This window comes from Pleurodeles waltl, chromosome 9 (genome assembly GCF_031143425.1).
Source record: "Pleurodeles waltl isolate 20211129_DDA chromosome 9, aPleWal1.hap1.20221129, whole genome shotgun sequence".
Lineage (NCBI taxonomy): Eukaryota > Metazoa > Chordata > Amphibia > Caudata > Salamandridae > Pleurodeles > Pleurodeles waltl.
This window is the reverse complement of record NC_090448.1, coordinates 820,319,919-820,335,918: the sequence shown is the minus strand read 5'-3', so window position 1 is coordinate 820,335,918 and position 16,000 is coordinate 820,319,919. Positions and strand designations below refer to the sequence as shown.

The following is a 16,000-nucleotide window of genomic DNA, read 5'->3' as shown; positions in this document are numbered from 1 at the left end:
GTCGGCTAACTGGTTTTGAATTCCTGGGATATACTGTGCTATTAGGCGAATGTGATTGTGAATCACCCAATGCCAAATCTTTTGTGCTAAGAGACACAGTTGTGATGAGTGTGTCCCTCCCTGTTTGTTTAGGTAATACATTGTTGTCATGTTGTCTGTTTTGACAAGAATGTGTTTGTGGGCTATTAGCGGTTGAAATGCTTTCAATGCTAGAAACACTGCTAACAGCTCTAAATGGTTTATATGCAATTGCCTTTGTAGAACGTCCCATTGTCGCTGTATGCTGTGCTAGTTGAGGTGTGCTCCCCACCCTATCATGGAAGCATCTGTTGTGATCACGTATTGAGGCACTGGGTCTTGAAATGGCCGCCCTTGGTTTAAATTTATAGGATTCCACCATTGAAGCGAGGAGTGTGTTTGGCGGTCTATCAACACTAGATCTTGAAGTTGACCCTGTGCTTGTGTCCATTGTGTTGCTAGGCACTGTTTTAAGGGCCGCATGTGTAGTCTTGCGTCTGGGACAATGGCTATGCAGGAAGACATCATGCCTAGGAGTTTCATTACAAACCTCACTTGATAGTGTTGGTTTGGGTTCATGTTTAGTATTACATTTTGGAAGGCTTGTACCCTTTGTGGACTTGGAGTGGCAATCCTCTTTGTGTCTTGATTGTTGCTCCTAGGTATTGTTTTATTTGACACGGATATAGATGTGATTTCTGGTAGTTTATAGAGAACCCCAACTTGTGAAGGGTTTCTATGACGTAGTTTGTGTGTAGAAGACACTGTTGCTGAGTGCTGGTTTTTATTAACCAATCGTCTAAGTAAGGGAATACATGCATGTGCTGTCTTCTGATGTGAGCAGCTACTACTGCAAGACATTTTGTGAATACCCTTGGGGCTGTTGTGATGCCGAACTGTAACACTTTGAATTGGTAATGCACGCCTTAGATTACGAACCCTAAGTATTTCCTGTGGGAAGGATGTATGGGTAAAGTGGAAATAAGCATCTTTGAGATCTAATGTTGACATGTAGTCCTGTGGTTTGAGCAAGGGAATCACGTCTTGGAGTGTCACCATGTGAAAATGATCTGATTTGATGTAATGATTTAGTGTTCTGAGGTCTAATATGGGTCTCAGTGTTTTGTCCTTTTTTGGAATTAGGAAATACAGGGAGTAAACACCTGTTCCTATTTGATGGTTGGGTACTAGTTCTATTGCTTCTTTTTGTAACAATGCTTGGACTTCTAGTTGTAACAGATCTAAGTGTTGTTTGGACATGCTGTGTGCTCTTGGAGGCACATCTGGTGGAAAATGTAGGAATTCTTTGCAATAACCATGTTGGATAATGGCTAGGACCCACGCGTCTGTAGTTATGTGTTCCCAGGTTTGATAATAATCTGTGAGCCTCCCCCCCACTGGTGTTGTGTGGTGGGGGTTTGTGACGTTGAAGTCACTGTTTAGTTTGTGGGGTTTTTGGGCTTTGGAATTTCCCTCTTGTTTTAGGGAACTGTCCACCCCTATAATGTCCTCGAAAACCTCCCCTTTGATATTGGCCCTGATATGTGGGTCTGACTTGTGAGGTGGAAGGCTCTGTGGTCTGGGCCCGAAACCCCCCTCTAAAGTGCAGCTTCCTAAAAGTGCCTCTGCTCTGTGGGGAGTAGAGCGCGCCCATGGCTTTGGCTGTGTCAGTGTCTTTCTTCAGTTTGTCTATCGCTGTATCCACCTCCGGCCCAAACAATTGTTGTCTGTTGAAAGGCATATTCAGCACAGCCTGCTGGATTTCTGGCTTAAATCCGGAGGTCCATAGCCACGCGTGTCTCCAAATGGTTACTGCCGTGTTTACTGTCCTGGCCGCCGTGTCTGCTGAGTCCATAGCCGACCTTATTTGGTTGTTGGAGATAGTTTGGCCCTCCTCGACAACCTGTTGGGCACGTTTCTGGAACTCTTTGGGAAGGTGGTGAATGAGATGTTGCATTTCATCCCAATGTGCCCTGTCGTATCTTGCCAGTAGAGCTTGCGAATTGGCAATTCGCCATTGATTGGCTGCCTGTGATGCCACCCTTTTGCCTGCTGCATCGAATTTCCGACTTTCTTTGTCAGGCGGTGGTGCGTCTCCAGAAGTTTGTGAGTTTGCCCTTTTCCGGGCTGCTCCTACTACCACAGAATCAGGAGTTAACTGTTGTGTAATGTGCACAGGGTCCGTAGGGGGAGGTTTATATTTCTTCTCCACCCTAGGTGTGATGGCTCTGCTCTTGACTGGGTCTTGAAACACCTGTTTGGCATGTTTTAACATGCCTGGTAACATTGGCAAACTCTGGTATTGGCTGTGCGTAGATGACAGGGTGTTGAACAAGAAGTCATCTTCTATGGGCTCTGCATGCAAAGCTACGTTATGAAAAGTAGCTGCCCTGGAAACCACCTGCATGTAAGCAGTACTTGTCCTCAGGTGGTGATGGCCTTGCAGGGTAGCAATCCGGACTATTATCTGAGATCGGTGCATCATAAAAATCCCATGCATCCGGGTCATCTTGGCTCATCCCTGTGTGCGTTGGTGACTGCATCATTGGGGGTGTTGCTACTGGGGAAATATGCGGCGGGTGCGGTGGCGATGGCTGTGGAGAAAACTGTGGTGGTGTTTTTTTCTTTAGCTACTTTTGCTTTTGGCTGCATTTCTGCCTCATGGAATGAGAGCTTCCGCTTCATCTTTATTGGAGGAAAAGTTCTGATTTTCCCTGTGTCTTTTTGTATATGGAGCCTCCTCTGGGTATGGTCTGGCTCTCCCATGCCCAGTTCTTGTTCAAACCTGTGGCCTTGTAATTGTGTGGAAAGGCCCTGTTCCTCTGTATAGGAGCTGTGTTTCGGCTCAGAGGCTGCATGTTTTGGCACCGAAACCTTTTCGGCAGTCTTTTTTCAGTTCCGAGGAAACCTTTTCGGCTTTCGGGGTGCCAATGTCTTGGTGTAGAGTCTGGTCGGAGCCGGTATCTCGGTGCCGAGTCTGTTCGGAGCCGGTATCTCGACCGGAGTCAGATGTCTTCGGCTGCTGGGAGGCCTTTTTCAGTGCCGATGTTTGGTCACCGTGTTTTCGGGTAAAGCCAAGGCCTGCCGGCGGTGGCGTCCCCTTGGCCTTCATGATTTTCAAGAGAGTTTTTGCTGGGGCTGGTTTACTCACGGTTTGTTGCGTTTTCGGCTGCTCACTCTCAGACTCGTCCGAGTCAGAATCTCGAATGGAGAATGTCTCATCTTCGACATCGGGGTGTCCGGCCGTTTTCGACGCCATCTGAAGTCTTCGAGCTCTACGATCCTGCAGTGTCTTCTTGGTTCGAAATGCCCGACAGGCCTCGCAAGTATCCTCTTTGTGTTCGGGGGACAAACACAGATTACAGACCAAGTGTTGGTCTGTATAAGGATACTTAGCGTGGCAGTTGGGGCAGATGCGGAAGAGGGTCCGTTCCATGAGCTTTGAAGATGGACGCAGTCGGGCCGACCAGGCCCTGCCGAGGAGTGGAAGCCCCGAAGGGCTGCCGGAGCTCTTCTTTCTTCGGTGTCGATGTGCTAGCACTAACCCGGTACCGAGCGCATACAATACCGTCGAATTTTCTGATTGATAACGATCTTTTCCGAACCGAAACACGGCGCGAAGAGGAACACGTCCGAACCCGATGGCGGAAAGAAAACAATCTAAGATGGAGTAGACGCCCATGCGCAATGGAGCCGAAAGGGAGGAGTCCCTCGGTCTTGTGACTCGAAAAGACTTCTTCGAAGAAAAACAACTTGTAACACTCCGAGCCCAACACTAGATGGCAGGATAATGCACAGCATGTGTATCTGCAGCTACACATGCCATCGAACATATATATATTATTTTTTTGCACTTTCTTTTTGGGGTTATTTGGTGTTTCTCATATTGTGCAGCAGCACCCAGTTACACTTTCAAGTGACGTTTCACTTTCTTCCTAATTCCAGGTTACTATGTGCATGCCTGAGGACTAGACTGATTAGCAACATTTCTGAACAACGAAAAAACAAATACATCTAAGGATTATTGAGCTGGACTGATTTTTTATCTTATGTTTGTTAAATATAGATTGTTGATTGCTACCACTCGGCTAGTCTTTCTCCTTTTCTCTTCAGCTTTACTGTTTTTTTTCATTGAAATATAGTATTTTTATTCCTATCTCAGCAAATGTTTTGATTGGTTTTTATTTTGCATACGTTTGTTTATCAGTTCTGTTTCTCATTTTTGGCAGTAGCAACCGACTACCATTTTAAGTGAGGAGTCTGCTGTATAAATAAGTGCGCAAATACAATTAGCTTGAAGTCGTGGGTGCAGATGAACTATTTACCCCTATGCATAAAGCAAAACAGCAATGCTCTGGAAACCACCCCGGGCACATCTTTCCAGGCTTCTTACCGAGTGACTTCTGTGATGAGTTCACAAACTTGCATGGTAACCATGCCTTGACACTCTTAATGCCCACTTCTTATGTGGGTCTACCAGTATGTATATTTAGGGAGTCATTGCGTACAATTAGGCAGTAGGAAAACCATTCACATCTGCCAAGTTCCTTTTGTGGATGTCAAGCAAAAAGCTATTTTCAGCTGTAGTTGTAGAATGAGGACTGTGACTTATTTTTAATTCGAATTGCATTTGTATTTTGCGTCACACCTCCCTATGAGGTGCTTATAATCACTGTCATACAGGCATCATTGTACACCATTTGCCTTTTTAGAGGTGCACATATAGAAACTGTTTTGGTTTTATGCACGAATGAGTACAGCAGTGTTTTCTGTCGTGGGTCGCAACACTTATGTGTGGTGGCGGGAAAAGAGTGAGAGATAGAACGGGCAGTTAACATTAGCTGGATACTACGAGTTATTCTCCAGGTCTGAGTAAGCAGAACTATCAACGAACGGGTCCTTGGCCTTTACTATGGGCCACTTGGAATTCTCTAGCTCTTGCTACCTCAACTTGCTGTGACCCAAGGACATCCATTTATTTTCTGAAAAAAGGCCAAGCAGGAAACCGTAATTAGAGATGCACACTTTCACCAGGAATGCACCTGAAAACAAATTAGGGAAACTCTGAGGGTCAATACGGGATCTGTTGCTTTGCAATACAATGCCAGCTGAAATACTTGTGAGACGAGTTATGTCGCAAAGGGCTTTTATACACTTTTATTGGTGTCCCCATGCACTCTGTGCAGATATAATCTACAGTAACTTTCCGCTGCAAGCAAGAGGTTACAGGGCACTGATTCCTCTCCTGAAAAAGCAAATATTTCGGGGGACACATTAAAACTGAAAAAATGTTGTACATTTAGGCATGGAATAATGCAGATGAGAATAGAAGGGTCAAAAGCAAGATGTTTTAAAGAGGCATTCCCAAAACTATAAATAACCCAGACAATCTTATGACCCACCTTTCTGCTTTTGATTCATGAGTAGAACACAAATCCACATACAGCGCTTGCATGTACCTTCAACATGTGGTCAGACTCTGCCCAAACCAGGTTAAGGACTTTTAAAAAGCAGACACACAAATCAACAGCTTAGGTTCAAGACAAACCCATATGCTATACCTAGGCGCTAGGGCACTTTGAGAGCATCCTGGGCACCTTAAGGAAGAGCCTTTGTGGGTTTCATATCTTTAATAAGGATGGATCATACAAGTAAACACAGCATTGCCTTCAAAGTTCTGAGGCGACATACACTGCGGCCACAGTGGCAGTGACATTACCTGAATACCACCATGGCACTGATTATTTTCTCAAGCAAAGGTTCCCCTCTACATCTAAGAGCTGTATGCAGAGTGTGTATGTGACCCAGGACGAACAATATGAACCCTGCAAAACTTGCACTAGGTCTCACTACCAAGAACAAAGCACTGTTTCAGTACAAAGATGATGTCCTCACGGAGCCAAGTACTATCGCTCTGTTTACATCTCCAGAGCTATGTCCCTCACTGCCGCCCTCAGCCTATCTTGTGTTCTACAACTTCATCACCCCCATTCTTGCTGCTCAGACCATGTGCCCGCATGCCTACCCACTATGTTCCCGTTGTTGACCACTTCCTCAGCCTTTTGTTGCATTTTTCCCTTGGCAAGTAACAACGTCCCATTCGGGATCCCTGCTTCCTTGGTGCTTTAGCTGGGGCCTTCACCCAATAAAGTATTTGTGATGCCGGTCACTGCTGGGAGACATAGATGCAGACACCAAAGACCTAACAAAGGGTAAAGAGCTTGTTACAGTGTCTTTGGAGAGACGGGGGCGTAGCCCAGAAGCTAAAATGGAAAGAGGCTGTGATAATTGTAAGGCGCTAGAAATAGACTGTGTGCTCAACTGATTCGACTGTGGCACTCAATACAGAGTGTACCAACAAAAACCATCACACACATGCATAACCCATCAGGCACAGCATAACGTAAAACAACAATCATCAGACACAATTAAACAACACATTCATATTCTCTCACTCCATTTCTTACTTGAGGAAGCTTGCACTGCTTTGGCTTGTGCTGTACTTGTTCTGGTGAGGAAGAAACCTTGCACTGTGCATTCCCATGTGTCGCCAGGTTCTGTGTCTCACGGAAGCTTAAGGAAACCCTAACCCTACACAACAGCAAACACGACCAGCACTGTCCAAGCTAGTTTCTCTATCCTTTGCAAGGGGCAGTTACACTCTTGCTCAGGTCAGATTTCCTTACCGAAAGCGCTCTTGCCCAGCCGTATCCCAGATCTGAAGCTTCACACTCTTTCCTCCAACGTTCACTACTCGCGAGCCGAACTCCACGCCTATTGTGTGATTTGAATCTTGTTTAACTGAGAAGAGAAAAAGGAGGTAAGTTTTGAAGAATCACAATGTTTGTTAATCAATACTGCACTTAATTTTGTTACATATTTTAAATAATTCATTTATGAATCAGGCGTTCAAAAAGAAATGCTTTGGCGTGGTTGGAAACATTGTAGATGAAAGGTGGGCACTGCCTAATAAGATGCTGCCTACCCACACTTGTGGGCGCACTTTGACTAGTGAGCAAAACTACCTAATGAACAGCTTGGAGACCACAGAATGCCGAGATCGTGTGGCATCATCTATCTGCCGTACACATTACAGAGTGTAAAATTTGTCCCCAGTTCTTTTCCCTCAGCACAATTTTCAAATTGTTTAGTTTTACCTTGAAAGAATGGATGTTCACAAACCGGTTTGCCCAGGCATGTTTAAGGTTTCGTAATAATAAACATCCAGCAATTAAGATGAAAATGAACTTCTTTTATGTCCTTCAGGTTTTTCCTGAATGGTCCAGATTTAATACTTTAAAATTAGGTACGTTTGCATCATACAGGTGAGGTTTGTTCATGTCACCGCCGTACATCCTCCCCCCCACTAAGTGTGTCACTGGAAACTACAATGGCCTGACGCCCTATTGATGCTGGCAGGATTTCTAGATTAAAATCTTTAAGATTTCAAATGTCAGAGAAAAATATAAAAGTGTTTCACCCTCGTAGGTGCAGCCAGTGCTGGAGGTGTTCCAGGCATCTCTTTCTTACTGCAAAGACCGGCATGGCTTGAGCTTGTCTAATTACAGGCACCTGATTAGTCTCTTTAAATACTAGTCCGCCCCAGTGGGCCTCTCAAGTGAGCAGTGCATGCTGGTTGTGGTGGTCCTGCAATTTTTTCATTTTGCCCCAAGTGGGTTGCTGGAGCCAAACGAGATAATGACCCAAAGTGCAAAACCTTTGTAGGCGAATCCAAAGTAAAATTGTCAGATTTGCTGTGAATAACCCAACCTGATTGCTCTTATGTGACAATCCATTTTTAGTCACACAGACCTGCTTCGATGTGCTGTGGTGCTGCCTTCCCGGCTGGACAGGCCGGTTAATTATCAAAAACGAAGTTGTCCTCATGTGAAAGCGCACTCCCAACAGGTTAATATAAACGGGAAGAAAAAGCAAAGCCAGCAACTCACAGTGAATTCTTTAAGCAGTTTCATTATTCCAGGCCTTAAGTTTTGAAGAAAGGATTGACCTTGAAACACGTGTCCAGAGATAATTTTATAACTTAAGGCCTGGAATAATTAAACTGCTTAAAGAATTCACTGTGAGTTGCTGGCTTTGCTTTTTCTTCCCGTTTATATTAACCTGTTGGGAGTGCGCTTTCACATGAGGACAACTTCGTTTTTGATAATTAACCGGCCTGTCCAGCCGGGAAGGCAGCACCACTGCACATCGAAGCAGGTCTGTGTGACTAAAAATGGATTGTCATATAAGAGCAATCAGGTTGGGTTATTCACAGCAAATCTGACAATTTTACTTTGGATTCGCCTACAAAGGTTTTGCACTTTGGGTCATTATCTCGTTTGGCTCCAGCAACCCACTTGGTGCAAAATGAAAAAACTGCAGGACCACCACAACCAGCATGCACTGCTCACTTGAGAGGCCCACTGGGGCGGACTAGTATTTTAAGAGACTAATCAGGTGCCTGTAATTAGACAAGCTGAAGCCATGCCGGTCTTTGCAGTAAGAAAGAGATGCCTGGAACACCTCCAGCACTGGCTGCACCTACGAGGGTGAAAAACTTTTATATTTTTCTCTGCTGAAGAAAGGATTGACCTTGAAACACGTGTCCAGAGATGATTTTATAACTTAAGGCCTGAAATAATGAAACTGCTTAAAGAATTCACTGTGAGTTGCTGGCTTTGCTTTTTCTTCCCGTTTATATTAACCTGTTGGGAGTGCGCTTTCACATGAGGACAACTTCGTTTTTGATATATATATATATATATACACACACACATATATATATATATATATATATATATATATAATAATATGTAGGAGTGGTCTGCTCTGTCTGAGCGTCAGAAGCTCCGCCATGGTTTAAGTAGCATGTGTTCTGCCTGCGTATATAGTAAGGAGCACTCAAACAGACCATTTAGGAAAGCAAGAACCATACAATAAGGTATAAAGGAACAGAAAATAGGTGACACCAGGCAAATAAATGTTTACAATGTGGCTTGCAGCCAACTGCGGAAAAGACTGGAGGGGAGGGAATGCAAGATAGAAGTAAGGGCTATGTAACCTACATTTATTTTCGATAAACTGATGCAACAGGCAGGACTTGCCCGTGCCGGCACTCCCAATCACCAGGAACTTGAAGAGAAAATCTGTAAGAGAAAAAGATATCAAATGAACCACTGGACCAAGTGGGGGTGGCAAGGGCCGGACTGCACACAGTGAACTGAAACACCACAATTTTGTCTTCTTCCTAAGGGGACCCTTTCTCTATAAGGTAGATAGAAGACGTAGTCAACATGTAGGATAATGCCCATTAGTGTAAATCACCAAATTCCCCTGTATATAGTAGCCTATTCAAGAGTACACCATTGGCCGCCCTAATGTACACATTGTCCCGCAGGGTTGATCAAAATCAACAACTGCAGACATCCTTCCCTTTCAATTACCATCTATGGGGTAGGCCACTCCTACCTACGTCTAACTTAGTCAACTGGTACGGACATGTACAAGCAGGGTAACACTAAGAAACTCAAGAAAAAAGCCACTAGAATTGTTTTAATACCAGAAAATGAAGCATGGTGGACTAAAACGATAGTTACTGGAAAGGAAAATTACATGAAAAATTCAAAGCAAATAAAGCAGTAAGGAAATTAAAATAACGTGGTGTATTCTTCAATGAAAGCCCAATTAGGCAGCACATTCTCTGGCAACATTGCCATTTTTTTTTTTTTGTAAGTACAACAAACATTGATACAGAGGTCATCACAATACTATACACTATAGAAAATACATCGGTTTCTCAAGATAAAAATATGCACATTTAGCACATGCTATTCAAAATATTATTCACCAAAAATTAATGTTTTTGTCTTGCCAAGAACCACATGAAAACCTTATTAACACAGTCCTGCGTACATCTCAGACTAAATCAGTTACTATAAAACATATTCAAAGATGCACTCAACACAAGAATGCAGGTACACAAACTCTGTAATAAAATGTGTATTTTTTTCTTTGCATCCTATTTAGATTTAACATTTTTACTTCTGCTTAGTGTGTATTCCGTATTCACCCTGAATGCCTCTGGAAGCACACCTTTGGACAGGAAGCAGCCAAAAGAGTGTTGTTTAATTATGTCCTTATTGCATAGAGATTTCACTTTAAGATTCAAAACATAAGACTTACAAAGCTGAAAAAGGTTTGAGATTTCTCTAAACAGCTTGTCCGCTCGAAATAAGAGTTGCTATGACAACGGTGCCTATGATGTGTAAATATAAATTTGTATGGGCAGTGAAACTAAAGATTTTAACTCTAAAGAATGATAAAGTAGTCATCAGTCTTTGCGCTCTGTTGAATTTCATTTAAATACAGTTTTAGTTCCAGGGGGGGGGGGGGGATGTTAAAACAAAAAGAAAACATGTCAATGAGTGAATACAGCAACCACCATGAAAGGTGGCCAAATAAGATTTTATAGAGAATCAGCACGTTTTAGCGGATTCCAGTGGATGGTCAATTACGTCACACGTGCATCAAATCCATACCTATGCAGAAAACATTGCAACTCCGTATCATACAATTTCAGGGCGTATCATACAATTTTAGAAGCCCTACTGCCCTGGCACAAATTTTATGTGTAACATTATCTAGTTTCGATCGACACAAAACTGATGAACTAGTGCATATACATTTTCGAAGACCTTGATCCATTTTATCATAAAAATCAATAGAAAAAAACATCCTCACATAGGCAAGGGCGGTGAGTTTGTCATCAGTTTCCAGAGATAGTTTCATATTTCCCAGATTCCTATTTCCCTGGGAAACTGTTTGGAAACCAAGCAATGTATGTGCTATTTCTTCAAAGGTCAACATAACAATCGTGCTATGCTTTTGCCTTCCAGATTCATTTGATGAACTTTCGCCACAGGTTTACAATCTCATGTTTTTCGAACCAACACGAGAATATTGCGTACATTTGGTAAACAAAATCAATTGGGAATGTACCGTATTTGACACTTTTGACAACCCAGCAGGGGTGGCATGATCTAACTTAACAGGTCAGGTACCACAGTCCACCCTGAGGTAGTGCCACAGGCTGTCCTACATATTTAGCCTAGAGAAGCTCAGGGCAGAGGTCTCCATAGTTTTACGGGTGAACTCTAATCTTTATTTGCAGTCCACTGTTCATCATTCACTCGTTTAAACAAAAAGTCATGCCAATGTCAGAAAACATTCCACTCCGGTGGACCCGAACAGTGGCGGTGTCTCAAGAGACTCTCTAAAAAGTATATTGACCACCCAGCAGTGGGTAAGGAGAGTTGGCTGAAAATAAATTATGGCAAAATCGAGAACACTTTATTTGGCTCCTCTCCCATCAATTTGAAAAATGCTCCAAAAATGTGTATAGAACTGAAACTAAAAACAGGAAAATAAGGTTACATAAAAAATAAAAAAAATAAATTACTGAAAAAATACATGCATTATATAGGACTGGGAAATTATCGTAAATGCACTGATTATGCATGAAATGGCAATAGTTAAAAAAAAAAAAAAAAAAAAAAGCGAAACACTTTAGCAGTACCTTTTTTCCACTATTGATCCTATGGTATCCACACCTTTAGTTTAAGGGTTTATGACAAATTGAGGATGAAATACGTTTCATATTAGTATTTCAGACTTTTAAATAAACAGCCCAAGAAGAAACTGACAAAGCACAAAACGCTGCAACACATCTAATCCTCTAGTCCTCTGTCCAGCTTAAGTCTCAGGTTCTAAGTTTGAAATTTCACGCAGAATGGTCAAGGGCAGGCATGGGTATTTTGGACAATCCAAATATAACATGTTCCATTTTAATTCCATAGGAATTGATGCCCTCTGCTGCTAAGCAAAATTATACAAAACCTTGTACAAACAGAACTTTGGTTGAGTGGGACAATATTTAGCCACGCAAGATGAATATACTGTATTCTACGGGAAACAGTCTTTATATCGCAGCCGGAACCAGACACACCATTACCACGCGAGCCCAACACCAGATGGCGGACTGTGCACAGCATGTGTATCTGCAGCTAAACATGCCATCGAACATATATATATATATATACACACACACACACACACACACACACATACTTTTTTTACTGAAAAAAACAAAGGTTAGAGGGACGCTATAGTTAGGATCTGAATTTACATGCACAAAACCATAGAAATTCAGCTGTTGGAGTTATTTCAAGTAAATAAAACTCACACCCTAATGTAACTATAACTCTCGCTCCCACCCTGTGGACAACACCCCAAAGGCATCCAGGCCCATGCCATGCACGGCCAAGGGGGTTGTGTCTGTGACCAGAAACTGCGGCCAACCCCCTGTAGGCATCCAACTCCGTGCCACACACAGTCTTTGGCTGTGTACAGCGGGGGTAGGCCGCAGAGCATGACCTGCAGCCAGGCCCTACGGCCAACCCCCTCCCCCCCACAGGCATCCAATCCCTCACCACTCAGACTTTGACCATGCACCGTGAGAGTTTACCGCATACAGGGTTAGAGGGTTTTCACTTACCAGCAAATACTTACATTTTCACAGTTAAGTCATTCGTAGTAAAGGTATAAGCATGGTAAAAATATTTGTTGTAAGGACATTTGTGGTAAAGACACATTCATGGTAAAGGTGCATTTGTTGTAATGAACGCATTGTAAAGGCATTTGTGGTAATACCATGTGTGGTTCTGTCATACAACTGTATTCTACACAAACTAAGGGGCTTTGTTTCTGTCTCATAAAGCCATTAGCTTCTTTTGTGGAGGAGTCTTCAGCCATTGCCTAGAGGCATTGTCAAAACATCTTAGATCAGTCCACTGTAGTATTTTAGGCTCACATTCTTTCTACTGGAAGTCTGAGTGGAATGCATGAGATGCTACTTTACATTATTACTGTTAATAATTGGATTTTGTAGAGCACAACATCTGCTCTCTAAGAATCTCTTGGTATTAACAGATGTTTAACTAGGTAGGAGAAAGAATAGGAATTAACCAGCTGAGTACACGAGTAACCAGTGGAATTTAAGGTATACATTGCCATATTTTCAGTTTCATCTGGAATCAAGTTAAGGAAGGCTCCGTCCGAATAAAAGGTGGAAGTTATTCCACGGTTCTGTAGCTCCCACTCAACAAATCTTTCTCCAAGTTTATGTATACCTATTTAGGGATTGTGAGCAAGGCATGGAACTGCAACTGGAGTACTAAAGAAGGGGTGTACTCTGAACACTTTCTAGTTAGAAAGAGTGGGCCAGTGTTGCTACAGATCTTAAACCTCATACATGCTATTACATTAGATTTGCTTGGAGATGGGTAAACAGTGTAGCTGTTTAAGTTAAGAAGAGACACTGCCCATCTAACATAGATAAAAACTAAATCCAAAAGTGGCCTTCTGTAGAGAAGTGCTTTTGTGCTTAGGAAGCCCTAAATTAATTAAGTTGGAGCACTCTAGTCTAGGTTGCTTAAATTAATAAATTATTCTTATTTTGAGTGATGGGTTAACGAATTGAAAAATCCTTTTATGAATGTGAAGGCTGAAATAGCAAGTGTGTGTCAAAGATAATGACAGACTTCTGACCACATTCACTGGAGTGGGACAGTGAGTTTGCCCATGAGAAGTTTCCCAAAGAGTGCCTTTTGGAGAATGCAGGAATTCTTTCTGATTTAGTTGGATTTAATTTCATAAATTCAAAGCCCACCAGCTTCTTATGCTCCTGATGGAAAAAAATTAAAGATGGGCTTAATGGGTCTAAGCCTCATCACTATCCCTTTATTGTCCGTGCACACAAAGGTTGTGATAGGTAATCATACAGAAGGATAGTCGACAGACAATAAAAAAAAGGTGGGGGACGCAGAGGAGCACTGAGGTACTCCCCAGTTAAGACCACTGGGTTCTGAAGTAAAAGGGACAATTTGCATTGTTTGGCTACGCTCGATTAGAAAACAAATGAAATCCAGGCCAGTGTACCGCCTGGGATATCTATGTTGTGGGAAGCTGGCTTTCTATATGGCGCACTAAAAAGAAGTACACTGTGCAGAGTCCAGTGGAGCCCTAATTGGTTGACAGAGGTAAAAATAGAGAACACTAACGCTCTTTTGTGGTAGTGTGGGCGAGCAGTTAGGCTTACCAGAGGGCATTGCAAAGCATTTGTTACACTCAGAGGCAATAAATGAGAGACACTTAAGGAATAAATCTGAGACTATTTCAGAACAAGCATTTGTAATGCAATGGATCTCACATTTAGAACAATTGGCGTTGTAAATTCATAACTGGACTTTTCTTGTCACATAAATTGGTCAACCTTGCCATTATAATTTTGTCTTTTCCTGCCATATAATTCCAGTGGCCCTGTACATAACTAAAGTATTTCCATTTACCTTATTCCTCTATCTGCAGTCAAAAATGAAAATGTTGCCATTAAGCACCCTATTTAAAAGTGCCATGCTAACTCCAATAGAATACCACTTTCACTACCCCACCATCAGAGTTGCTGGCTGGCTAATACAATTCCTAAAACAAGACGGCCACGGAGGAGTAATGAGAGAAATAAACTAGAAGGGTCACCCATACACATCAAGAGTGTTTTAACAGTCATAGTGTAATAAGGATTTTAAATTGACCTGAATCATGGTCATAACTGCAACAAGGAGAGATCAATAAAACATCTACAATTATCATATAAACCCAATAAAAACCTTTATTAGAAATAAACACTTGGGATTAGACTGTAATGCTCAAAACAGCCCCTAGAGGACCTCACAATGAAAATAGCATTGGGCTAGTAGGCCTATTGCAATGATATTTTAAGCAAAACCCCTTAAATACTAATTACTCAGCTCTAAAATAAAAGTTCAAGCCATGAGAGAGGTTAAAAACACACTGAATTGAGGGATGGGTTATTATTTTGGGGGCCCACTGACAGAGATGATCTAGACAGAAAGGGCAGGTTGGTGAACGTTTTGAAAGTGGCCCCATTGTCCTAGTACCACCACAGGCTGAGTTGTGAGCGAAAATGTTTTGTAAAAGAATGCCCTGCAAAGCATTACGGGACAACAGAGTGCAGCAAATATTGTAGTATGTTGACTGTAAAGATCAGAACAGCCTCTAGAGGACACAACAATAAAAATATTATTTGTAAGAAAAATGGTCATGTAACCATATATTTAGTCCCTAGAGGGCATAGTGCCTTACATGTTTTCGGGCCTAGCAGGCCTACTGCAATACTAAGGCCCTTAAAACTCAAACTACGCCTAGCTGTAAAACACAAGTTCTAGCCATAAGAGAGCTTAAAAACAGACTGAATGGTGGGAGGGATTATTATTTTGGGGTCCTAGATAGTATGGGGGCCCAGAGATGACCTAAACAGAGAGTGCATCATGCTGAACGTTTTAGTAGTGGCCCAATTGTCCTAGAACCACCGAAGAATAAGTTATGGGCAAACATGTTCTGAAAAAGAATGCTTGCAAAGCATTATGGGGTGACTTTTCCCAGAGTACTATGAATAATGTTGTATCAGCTCTCCTGCTGTGCTGGGAGAGCCACATTGCGGATTTCTGTTTTTTCAGTAAAACATTTACCTATAGTAAGTGTTTTTGGGAAAATTATGGAGCGTGAAGGGGAGAGCCAAAGAAATGCCTCTGATCAGGTAACAGTGTGAACAATGTGATTAGGGCTCCAATACCGCTCACTGGAGCGCTGTGCGCGCCGGGAGGGCCATGGAGCACGAAGGGGAGAGACAAAAGAACAAAATAGTTTGTCCACCCTGAAGTATATGGGCAATCCTGCAATTATCCATGTAACAGGGTCAGTCTGCAAGGTGGTAACAAACGTAAAGCAATTACCAATGACATCAAGGGAATTTAAAAGGCAAGCCCACGAACGAGAGAAAGTCATGGGAGTGAGGTGGGCGTGGTTAAAAGCCCACAATAGATCAAAGCGCTTGCGTGCTCAACCT

General features: G+C 42.5%; 1 protein-coding gene across 1 annotated transcript in view; it reads right to left on the bottom strand.

Annotated features, from left to right (window-relative positions):
* Positions 1-16,000, bottom strand: part of RAB4B (RAB4B, member RAS oncogene family) — a 152,130-nt gene that overhangs the window by 56,600 nt on the left and 79,530 nt on the right. The window contains exons 2-3 of the mRNA XM_069208109.1: positions 9,084-9,164; positions 6,705-6,819 (exon numbers count right to left, since the gene is read on the bottom strand). Of these exons, the coding sequence (XP_069064210.1) occupies positions 6,705-6,819; positions 9,084-9,164 (196 nt within the window). The remainder of the gene's footprint in view (positions 1-6,704; positions 6,820-9,083; positions 9,165-16,000) is intronic.